The sequence below is a fragment of the Dipteris shenzhenensis genome, chromosome 22 (assembly GCF_047967505.1).
Source record: "Dipteris shenzhenensis isolate YYH24624 ecotype China chromosome 22, Dip_SZ_1.0, whole genome shotgun sequence".
NCBI lineage: Eukaryota > Viridiplantae > Streptophyta > Polypodiopsida > Gleicheniales > Dipteridaceae > Dipteris > Dipteris shenzhenensis.
Window position 1 is genome coordinate 4,869,150 of NC_141617.1, and position 12,264 is coordinate 4,881,413.

At 48.0% G+C, this 12,264-nt stretch overlaps 1 protein-coding gene across 2 annotated transcripts in view; it reads left to right on the forward strand.

Annotated features, from left to right (window-relative positions):
• Positions 1-12,264, forward strand: part of ITPK4 (inositol 1,3,4-trisphosphate 5/6-kinase 4) — a 135,236-nt gene that overhangs the window by 97,305 nt on the left and 25,667 nt on the right. For both annotated transcript variants that reach the window (XM_087393511.1, XM_087393512.1), the window contains exon 7: positions 8,247-8,400. In XM_087393511.1, the coding sequence (XP_087249637.1) occupies positions 8,247-8,400 (154 nt within the window). The remainder of the gene's footprint in view (positions 1-8,246; positions 8,401-12,264) is intronic.

Consider the following 12,264-nt stretch of genomic DNA (forward strand, 5'->3'; position numbering starts at 1 on the left):
AAATTCCTGTTGCCACCTTTCGGGATAAGGTGAATGAGTCCCTCGGTCAGTGAGTTAGGCATCTCACCCGAGTCCCAAATGCCCTGTAGGCTGAAGTAATATGGTCACCTATCATATCCCAAAAGGCTATAAAAAAAGGAGTAAGACCATCGGAACCATGGCATTTGCCCTTATGAAGGGCAGAAAGAGCAGCCTTGAATTCTGTGTTGGTAAAGCGTGCATCAAGTGAACATAACAAGGGAGGTATAAAAATCTGTCGCTAAATGCATGACGGTTTCCGGATGGGACTGCAAAACGCCGTCAGAGTCAATAAGCTACCTAACACTCTCTCTACTATGTCTGGGGCCAAGTGTAGAGAAAAAATGTTTATTGACTCTCCCTCCCATCTGTATCCAAAAGGACTCCTGTGCATGGAAGGCATACTCTGCTCTCTGATCAAGCAAGGTCTGCAAGTGAGCCCTTGCGGCAGCAAGACGCTCCTTTATCCAAGCATCTGATGGTCGTTTTTGCTCCTTCCTCTGAAGGGCTGCCAACTGCCGGCGGATACCGAATTCTCTCCTGAGTACCTCATCTCGTCGAGCACTAGCAACTGAGTGAAAGAAGTCGCTGATACTGTCAAGTGCTGTGGCCACATGTGAAGGACTGGCCACCCCGCCCCCCCTGCATATGAGAAACCCAGATCTCCAACACTGCATCTGTGAGAGTCTCATCCGTGTATAAGGCGTCTGGGATCCTGATACTGTGAGACCGTTCTCTCAGATGAGGCTCTGAAATGGACAAAATTACCAGAAAATGGTCTGAAATGGAAACACCGGGTACAATGCAAACTGTCCCCCCTCTATCAAGAGCCCAGTCATCCACATAGAATCTGTCAATCCGAGCATGGATAGGCATCTGCACCCTATGGTTCGACCATGAAAACAAAAGTGACTGAGACTGAACAAGAAATGCATCATCTGACCAAACATCTCTGCCACTAAACCTGAATAAAAAGGCATCCCAGGCTGCTCTCTCAAGGGAGTGGATACCACCTTCTCAGCCCCCTTTCTTATCAGAAGGTGCCTCAACCATGTTGAAGTCACCTCCAATAATCCATGAATCCGCAATGTCAGCCCACGCGAGCAACTCTTTCCAAAACAAAACACAGTCCCCTCCGTTGTTCGGAGCATAAAGGTTAAGGAAACCAACCTTACGTCCGTCAATCAGAAGTAAAACCCACTGGGCCCTGGAGGGGGTTATAGTACCGTGTCCAATGACCAGAGGGAGAATAGAGTCTGAAACTGAAATGCATGTACCTCCTCTGGTTCCCAAGGCAGGAAGCCAAAAAGTCCGGCTTGAAAGCAGCTTACCTGACTTGGAGCAATCTCTGAAATCCAGTTTGTGTTCTTGAAGAAAAAGAATGTCTATGGAACCACCTGAAACACCTGGATGGAGCTGATTCCTCATCAGCTGTCTGTGACGGCGATGAGGGATGCCACCCAATCCCTGTATATTCCAACTGGCTATCCTCATCGGCGGGAGGAAGTGGGTTGGAATATCTTACCCGACCTGCTGGTGGAAACAGAAGCCTCTACCGGAGCAGACCTCCTGCCTTACACACGAGGTCCGAAGGGAGGAAAGTCCACAGGTGAGAGAGAGAAGGATCTCTCAAAAGGGATGCCGATAACTGGCTCTCCAAAAGTAGAGGGTAGAAAATCATCATCTGGGAGGCTAGATAGGTCCTCCAAAGCGGAAAAAGAGTTCCGCCGAGCCAGTCCGGGGGTAGAAGGATTCCTACCGAAGTAGGAAGAGAATGTAGAACCCCCTTCCCTCTGTCCAAAGAGAGAGGCACCTGTACTGGATCCTGATCAACAAGTGGTGCAGACGAGGTGCCAACTACCTGTGCTGCTAAGGAAGGTACAGCCTGATCCAAGGGTGGAGTCGAACAAGGCTCCTGAATAGTAGTCTCCTCTTGAGGCTCCAAGGGGGTAGCCTCCGAAGAGGTGGAGGGGTGAACTAGAGTAGAGGGCCTAGCCGCGACCGGAACCCACCGTGGGCCAGAGGTGGGGCGGGGTGCCGAAGGGACTCGAGTAGCCCTAGGAGAGGGGGGAGCCCGTGTCTGAGGCCGTGTCTGTGGAGCGCTCTGTCGTAAGCAAGTACGAGCTGGTTGCTTTGTGGGCCTCTTTTTCTTCTTTGGGCAATCTTTGGCGAAGTGCCCCGAGGATTTGCAAATCCTGCACTGGTCCTGCGGACCTGCAACCTCAAATCTCTGGCGGAAGAAAGACCCATCGGGTCGCTGTAGCATGATGTGATCATCTGAAATACTGGGGTCCTGGACAATCACCCTAACCCTGGGTACCCCGTCCATCGTGACCGCCTCAGCAGCCGAAGAGGGCTCGCCAGGGAGAGGGGGGATCTCTGCCACCACACCAAACCTCTCGCCAATAACTGAAAGAAGCCGGTGATAGACTGAGGGAAGACCAGGGAACCTGATGAAAACAGAAACTCCCTGCTTGTCCTCTTCAACTGGGTCAAATCCCAGTTGAAAAGGAAACAAAAAGATCCTCCTGTGGCCTAGAAGTAGAAACCCGGCCTGTAGCAGGTCTCTCGTGACATCCGGAGAATCTAGGCACACCTGAAAGAAACCCCGTCCCAACAAACGAACATCCTTGAGGTGGGGGGTGACGAGGTCCTGAGGAAGCACCGACAGCATCCAATCTCTAGCTTGTGACCTGGAGGGGTGTGAGCCATGAATGCGTGCGAAGAAGGTCGTGGAACACTCATGTTCGAAATCCTTTTGCAACTGCTGGAGCTCGTCTTTTGAAAAAGTTACAGTTCTCGCGGCCGGTGTGAGCGGAGACGGATTGACTGAATGGGAACCCATTCGTCAATCGAGGTGTGTTGGCCGATTTAAACACACAAAATAAAACTCCGTCCGCTTTCCTAAATCCCAGGAGACTCCTATAAGAAAATAGGGGTAATCCAGATGAAGGAGAGGGTGAAGGAGAAGGGAGAGAGAAGAAGAAACCAGGGGGAGACAGGAGTGGAGGAGAAGGGAAGGGGAAGGAGAAGGGAGGAGAAGCAGCAGCAGGCTGCAGCAGGGGGAAAGCAGCAGCAGGAGCGGGGGGGGAGCAGCAGCAGATGCGGGGGGGGGGGGGGGGGGCAGCAGGCTGCTGCGGAGGGGGAGCAGCAGCAGGCGCGGGGGGGGAGCAGCAAGCTGCTGCGCAGGGGGAGCAGCAGCAGGCCGGGGGGGGGGCTGCTGCAGCACAGGGGGGGAGGCTGCAGCGCGGGGGGGGAGCAGCAGCAGATGCGGGGGGGGGGGGGAGCAGCAGGCTGCTGCGCAAGGGGAGCAGCAGCAGGCGCAGGGGGGGAGCAGCAGCAGGCGTGGGGGGGGGGGGGGGGGGAGGCTGCAGCGCAGGTGGGGGAGGCTGCAGCGCGGGGGGCAGAGGGCAGGTAGGAAGGGGCAGCGAGGAAGGAGGGGAGGGGGTAGCGAGGAGGCAGCAGGAGAAGCAGCAGGGAGCGGGGAGGGGGTAGCGAGGAGGAGCAGCAGGAGGTAAGGGAGGGGGCAGCGAGGAGAGGAGCAGGAGGAGCAGCAAGGAGTGGGGGAGCAGCAGAGAGCGGGGAGAGCAGCAGCGAGGAGACTAGTAGTGAGGAGGGGAGCAGGAGGAGCGGGGAGCAGCAGCAGATGCAAATTGTGGATTAAAGCTTTCCCTGATGCATTTGCTATTTCGGATTCACAGCTTGCTGAAACTCATCTTTGGCATGAGAGAATGGGTCATCTCAATTATAGAGCTCTTGCAAAGCTACATTCACAACAGATGGTAAATGATGTACCTCAAACTCACACAGTTTCCAAACATGTGTGTGAGGGTTGTCTTTTGGGTAAGATGCATCGGTTTCCTTTTCAAAAGAATTGTCCAAAACTCTCACAAAGGAAATTGCAGCTAGTGCACAGTGATGTCTGTGGCCCAATGAGGACAAATGCCATTGGGGGGTACAAATATTTCCTGACTGTCATTGATGATTTCACAAGATATTGCTGAATATATCCTTTACAAGCCAAATCTGAAGTTTTCTTATGCTTTCAGAGGTGGCTGAATATGGTTGAGAATGAATCAGGATGCAAGCTTGTCACCCTCAACAAAGATAGGGGGGGAGAGTATATGTCAAAGGAGTTTGATGCATTTCTGTCTTCACGGGGCATTACTCACTCATGCACTACTCCTTACAGTGCTCAGCAGAATCCTGTTTCTGAAAGGAAAAACAGGTCCACAATGGAGATGGCCAGATGCAGGTCCACAATGGAGATGGCCAGATGCATGCTTAAGGCCAAGTCTTTGCCCAATAAATTTTGGCTTGATGCAGTGATGTGTGCCAACTATGTGCTGAATAGATCACCTACATAGGCATTGAAGACTGTTACACCTTATGAAGACTTTGACTAGCAACATGAGCCTCCTGCAGGCCCTTCAACAAGCAATGATCAGCGAGTACCCCAAGCTGATTTGCAGATTTCTCTTCCAGCACAATCCCACTATTCATGATGCAGTGATTGAAGAAAGAGCTGTCAATAGACAGCAAAGGCAAGTTCCCAGATGGCTTCTTAATACATTGAGGGACAGCAAACAAGATCAGCCTTTTGCTGGCCCGACAAGATCAGGGAATAGATAGATGCATGGTCACTTTCTTGAGTTTGCACTCCTTGCTACAGCTTGCAATGAAGAGCCTTTGCGCCATAAAGATGCTTTTGATAGCAAAGAGTGGATGGATGCAATGAGAGCTGAGTTACAATCCATTGCCAAAAATGACACATGGGAATTAGTAGATCTCCCTCTCGGCAAGCATGCCATTGGTACCTTGTGGGTCTACAAATTAAAAAGAAAATATGATGGCAGTATAGATCGCCACAAAGCCCGTCTTGTTGCAAAAGGGTATGCCCAACAACAACGCATTGACTTTGAGGAGACCTTTGCTCCCACATCAAGGATTACTACCATTAGATGTGTCATTGCTATCGCAGCCCATCATCATTGGCAAGTGCACCAACTTGACATCAAAACTGCTTTTCTTGATGGGGATCTGCAGGAAGAAGTCTATGTCACACAACCTCCTGGCTTTGAGGTTTTTAATTCTGAAAACAAGGTATGCCGGTTTAGAAAAGCCCTTTATGGTTTGAAGTAGGTACCCAGGGCATGGTATGCCAAAATTCATGCACACTTGCTATCTCTTGGTTTTCAGAATAGCCCCACAAAACCCACTCTTTATGTCCGTGGGAGTAGATCTGATTTTTTACTGCTGATTTTATATGTGGATGATATGCTCATCACGGCCCAAGTACTCAGCATATTGCAGCTTTCAAGGCTGATTTGCAGCAAGTTTTTGAAATGTTAGACATGGGACAGCTCCGCTATTATTTGGGCCTTCAGTTTGCTCATGTTGAGGGGGGTATCATGATGTCACAGTCCAAGTGTATTGGACAGCTCCTTGATCGTTTTCATTTCGATGATTGCAAGCAATCTCTACTCTAGTGGACCTTGGCTTTAAATTCTCAGCTCATGATGGGAGCCCACCATGTGATATCACTCTTTATCAGCAGGCTGTTGGATGCCTTATTCATTTATGTCACACCAGACCTGACTTACAGTATGCAGTATGTCAGCTCAGCAGATTCATGCACATGCCTAGTTCACAGCATTGGCAGGCAGTCAAGAGAGTCTTCAGATATCTCAGAGGCACTCAGGATTTAGCCCTCTTCTATGGTGATCAGGGTTCACTTACCATGCATGCTTACATGGATAGTGACTGGGCAGGATGTTCCGACACCAGTGTGTCACATACCGGCAATTGTTTTTTGCTGGCAATTCATGTATCTCTTGGCTTCGCAAGAAGCAACCAACAGTTGCCAGATCTAGCTGTGAGGCTGAGTACAGGGCAGCTTTCACCACTATAGTCTTGCATGGATAGTGACTGGGCAGGATGTTCCGACACCAGAGTGTCACATACCGGCAATTGTTTTTTGCTGGCAATTCATGTATCTCTTGGCTTCGCAAGAAGCAACCAACAGTTGCCAGATCTAGCTGTGAGGCTGAGTACAGGGCAGCTTTCACCACTATAGTAGAGTGTGTTTGGCTTCGACAGTTACCTACAGATCGTGGTATTCGCGAGACATCCTCCACTCTGGTCTACATTGATAGCCAGAGTGCTTTGGCCATTGCGCGTAACCGAGTGTTTCATGCGCGTACCAAGCATATTGAAGTTCACTATCATTATGTCCCGGAGCGGTTGTCAACAGAAGACAGAGAGTTGTCCTATCTTCCCACAAAGGACAACATAGCAGATATGTTTACAAAGGCACTTCCTCGTCCCAAGTTCGAAGTCTTCCGACAGGCTTTACACTTGGTTCCCTTTGTTACATGATCTATCATCCCTTGTACATTCATAGGTGGCTATATCCTTTTGGATGAACATGTGCCACCATGATCAGAAAATACCAGGTATTCTGAGACGTTTCCAGAATGGTTCAGCCCATCCCATGGAGGGGGGTTTGTAGGCCATCTCTTGGTGGTTCTAGTGATGCCCTATAGGCCATGGTATGTGTCTTGTAGGCATAAATACAGACACTTATAGTATTAGTGCCTTTTAGGCCACATAGGACACTAAATCCTATGTGACACCTAGGACACTTAGTCCTAGGTCTAGGTACAAGTACTTTGAATGCTTCATTTTTCTATCTATCCTAGTTGACGTGACGGCTAAGACTTGTGCGACTCTTTGCTACCTGCACTCTCTCTTTCATTCGATCCTACAAGAAGAAGTAGTATATTGTGAAAAATTGGAGTTGCTTTTTTCAACCATGTACTATTTGGTTAGACGTTGTGTTCATTCCTTCACTTGTCTCATCCTAGATTATTTCCATTGTTTTTGCATCATCGATGCTACACTCTGCATTATTGATGCTACACTCTCTCCTTACTCAAGCATCCATATGCCAATGGTAAAACTGCCACAAGTCTTCGATCAACCCCTCAAGACATGAAGAAGGGTAAAGAGGCAAAAGTGGATTAGGAGGGGGTGGATGTTGATATGTTGTTGGAGGGAGAAGGCTTGAGAGGGAGATTAGGAGCCGCTTGGGTTCCATTATGAGCATAGTCACATGAAAACCCGTTTTGTCCTTTTGAAACTTGAAAACACAAAAATAGTCAAAGCGTTTCAAAACGGGACCAAACGCTCTCAACAAAACCTTTGTTTTGCCCAAATCAAAATAAACATTTTTCCCCTGTTTTCATATGCTTTTAAGAGTTGACTCCATAAATATCAAATGGTCTACACTTGAAACTTGAGAAAGAAGAATGAAAGCTTGAATTTAAATAAATTTGAAGAGTTGAATTTTCTTTTTAGGTGCCTTGACTTGTATTTCTCATTGTTCACTTTAAACTTGAATTAACATATCTCATTTGCCCCTATCCTTGTATATTCTCAAGATCATTTCAAAACCTATCCGAACTTGAGAAAGGAGATTGAAAGCTTGAATTTAAATAAATTTGAAGAATGTGTTTGTGTTTTGAATTTCCTTTTTAGGTGCCTTGACTTGCATTTCTCTTTGTTCACTCTAAACTTGAATATAACATATCTTCTTTGCCCCTACCCTTGTATATATTAAGTATCGATTCAAAACCTATCGAAAAAGACGAAACGAACGAAATAAAACGTGTCCAAGCGATGAAATGACGAAACATATGAAACGTTTCTTGTGACTATGATTCTGAGCAACATCATGAAATAACCAATGGGGAGGATGTCACTTCTATTCAACACCTTGAGAAGAGTCCATGTTTTGTGTGGAGCCACCTAAAAAGATTCCTATGCATCCATGCCATAGAGTTCCTCAAAAGTATTAAATATTAACTGGCCATGTCTCTAGTGATTTTGTGTGTGCTCGCTGTCACTATGTCCTCAGTCAGGTCCCCTCTGATGATCCGTCTGTAATGGGCTGCCATTGGGCACACAAGATCCTTCTTCTTTCACCATTTGATGGTCTTCTCTTATGTCAATATTTGATTGCCAAGCATGTGCCAGGTGTAATCTACAACCGTTATTAAAGTTTGCTCTTAATTTACCAAATTTAATGACTTTAAGTTTTAAAGGGTTAGGCTCTTTTAGTTAGTTTGTTTGTTTATGAAGGCTTTAGAACAAGATTCATATGCACATAAAGCAAACCATAAACAGAGTCACCATCTTAAACATGTGAGTCATGCCAACCATTGCAGGTGTCTAGATGTACATCCTCATATTTGTGTCATTGATCCTATGGAAAGGATCCTTCCTCTTTTGGATCGAGCATCGACACACACAATTCTTGAAGAACTGTCACAGCTGTTAGTCCCAAATCATTCAAGGATCCGCTCACCACGATTTGTTGAGGTATCTAATACATAACTACCTTGCCTTTTGCATATTCTCTGTAAAAAAACCATTCCATTTTGCAACTTTTTTGCTGGTATTAACTCCAATTTTTAAGAAGTATAATAGATTATGTTGTTGTAATGTGTGCCGCATGATCTTTTTGGTATGGTTTCTTTCAAGTTGTCATCTTTCACTTGATTAATCTTGCCTATGGATTAATGCATAACATGGAGACTTTTCTGCTTTGGGCCCTCTCGCATCACCTTTCTTTCCTTTCTTTCCTTCGTCTTCCATCCCTGCCCTTTTTACTATGTGTTCTCTTTTGTCATCTCATCTTGCATGCACTGAAGGCCAGCTTTCTACTGGCATCATCACATCCTTGCCAGGCTATGTCCTACATCCAAACATGCAGCCACAGGGTGCTGTAGTCCTTGGTGATGAGCAACCACATTCCATCCATGTGCGCCCCATTCCTCGAGCCCTCCAGGAAAGCTCTCTGTTTGCAGCTTGCGTCTGTATCAGGCCATTGTCTTCCTGCCAAATATTCAACCACATGTGAAGAGCAGCTAGTGACTCTACTCTCAGCAAATCAGGACACTCAACGTGTCCCACAGGTTCAACCTGTCAAGTGTCTAAACGGGACAGTAATGCAGAAGAAAAAGAAACCAAGATGCTATGCTTGATCTAGGAATGACAGCAATGTACACCCTTTTTTGGGCAGCCTGTAGGCAAGCCGATGATGAGGTGAAGTGTGCAGTTTTGGATAAGCACAGTTATGCAATTGACAGAATCTCAATTTTACAAGGATGGAAAGTAAGGTCGAATGGCAACAAACAATGCCAATGATGGATTTTGGTTGACTCACAAGTGTTTTAGAAACAATATGGGTCCTCAAATGTAAGTTCTATTTCAAAGCTCTCAACCTCCCCCTTTGCTGCCTGTAACATGCAACAGTGAATGATCGTGTAATGCGCAGCAAGACCTTCTTTAAACCTTTGTGCAAGGCGTATGTGTATGCACCATAAGAGATAGAGAGAGAGTAGGGTTAGAGTGAACGTAGACGGCACCTGATTGGGTCCCTGTACCCACTGAGGGCCCCCCTCACCAAATGGGGAAGAATTTGCTTTATATCTTGGAGAACTGCAACAGAATATAATTGACACTCCTTCAGAGAGCTCAAGAGACAAATTTGGGGATGACCCTTCGATACAGAGAGCTGACCCTCAAATGCTTGAGAAGCAATCAAAATCTCGACCAAGACCACGCTGCCCATACGGTAGATATGGATCAATGTGCAAGGCTATTGAAGAGGCTTGTGCTTCCCTTGGGCATGCAATAGAGCTGCGTGAGTGTGAGAGATGAAGGGAAAACGGAAAGCTGAGAGTAATGAAGCTAAGAACTTCGGAAGACCGATGGGTCTATGAGACTGAAAGAAAACCTGATACAAATCACAGTAAGGGTGGAGCTACTAAAACGAGCATCATCACCCGTGCTGAATCCTAAGTTTGATCACAGATAATCAAATACATCTGGGTATGACAATGAAAAGAAAAAAGACTGGAGCGGAGTGGAATCCTCTGTATGTCATGTCGCCCTAGCTGGTGCATAGTCGATGATGGGACACTGGCGTCCGTCAAGGGGTCCTGTGCGTCTCAGTCTCCTGGAAGAGGCTCGACGTAAGGCTAGAGCTATCGTGACTCCCGTGGGGCATATCCCGGGTCTAAACAATGATGGGAGGTCCCCCAGAGTGATCTGTGTGTCCCCTCGATGTCTCGTGTGTCGTGTTGCGGTCGTCGGGTCGGGGTCTCTGTCACGTGTGTGGCTAGACACTAGGTGATCAATGTCACTCGATGGGAAGAACTCTGTGATCCTGCTCTGAGAGGTGTCTGATGGTGTGGCCAAGCCCTGTCGCTTGAGTAAGTACTCTTTGTGTCGGACCCCCTCGTGAATGAATGCCGCGAGACATCTCTGATCTGGGTAGGCGAGGAATCTGGAAAGGAGCCCGGAGCCGTCGCTGATGAGACAGTGGTAGCGACCTCTGATCTCGTAGTACATTGGGCACCTGAAAATAAAATGCTCCTCCGACTCAACCTCCTGACAGTCGCACAATATGCATATGCGATGCTCCCTGGGGATCCCCTCTGCTCTGCCGCTCTCTATGCGGAGGCAGTGTGATGATACCTGAAACTGTCCGATGGAGATCCGTAGTGAGTGAGGCATATGAAGCTCAGTGTCCGAAATACGAAGGGAAACTCAGCTTCACTGGGAGCTCCCTCGGCTCCAACCAGGTCTTGAAGATGTGTAGCTGCAGGAGATCCTCTCGAATGATCTAGTTGGTGTGTGGCCCGATCGGAGTGGTGGGTGGGAGTACCGGAGGGGCATCTAAACTGTACTGAAAAGGAGGTATCCTATCGATGTGAAACCTTAGTCTCACAAACCATCTGTGAGTCCGTGCATACCAGCATCGCTCGTCTCCCTCTACTGCAGTCTGCCAATCTCATGGAGGAATCGAGAGCCAACCATGGCAACCTCTGTCTCCCTGATGTGCAGTCCCCATATGATCTAACCCAGTGTAGATATGTGATGGTCTGAAAGGCTACATCTAGGTAGAGTGGAGAAGCACCAAACTCGGCTTGAATGATGTGATGTGGTACAAATGGTTTCCCCTGGATCATCTGTGAGAGCATGAGGATCTGCAGGCGCTCCACCCGTGTCCACTCTATCTCTGACATGTCAGGTCCCCAACAAGGGCTGCCATACATACCGGCTGGTCGGACCAAGGAGTCGAAGAGAAGAGCCTTGGTCCGAGGGTCCTGAAAGTGGTTGTGGAAGCACTGTCTCTCTAGCCGAGCCAGTGAGGCGTATCCCCTACTCAGTCTGGCTTGCATTACTGGTCTCATCGTGAAGATTGGGTCGGAGAGGATGACCCCCAAGTAAGTGTATGAGGATACGATGTCAATTGGTGACCCATCGAAAGTAAAAGTAAACTGCTTCCGTTGCATGTCTGCTCGAGAGGTATTAAAGATCATGACCTTGGTCTTGCCAAGGTTGACCTCCAAATCATGGGATAAACAAAAAGCCTGCAGTGCATCTAGGTGTCGCTGGAGCCCCTCGGGTGTGGACGACAAGAGTGCCACGTCATCTGCATAAAGAAGAATCCTGATGATGATCCCGGAAAGTGAGCAACCGGTCCCTCTGGAAGCCCCCATGAAAGTCTCAAGCTCATCGATGTAGAGGTCAAATAGGGTTGGTGATAAGGGGCAACCCTGTTTGACCCCTATGGTACTTAGGATCTCATCTATCCAACCTGCGCCTGTCCGAACTCGGCCTGAGACTCTCTCATAAAGTGCCATGACTGCCCAGATGATCTCCTGATCAAATCCTAGTGTCTGTAGGTGTGTGATGAGACGAGCTCGAGGTACTATGTCAAAGGCTTTGCGGAAATCCACAAAGCAGCAATATACCCTCTCCTTCCGCGATTGGCCTCCTCAATGACACTCCTGAGTGTGAGTATGTGATCCAAAGTCCCATGGTCTCGCCTCTAACCGGCCTGACCCTCTTCTCTAAGCCCTCTCATCTCTACGAACAGGCTGATCGACGCATCCAATACTGCTGCATAGGTCTTGGACATCACATGTCCAATCATGATAGTCCTGTAGTTACTCGGGTCCAGGGGATTCCCTGCCTTGTGGATGGGGATGATGGTGTTGAGTGTCCAAGTGCGGGGGAAGCCAAGGCAAACAGCGTCATTGAATAGCTTTGCTAGGATTGGGGCTAACGTGTCGATCCCATATGTGATAAACTCAGTGCATAGCCCCTCGTGATCCTTAGCTCGGCCATTGTGTAGTTTCAGTGTTGCGTCCTTGACTCCCCCTTTGGTGA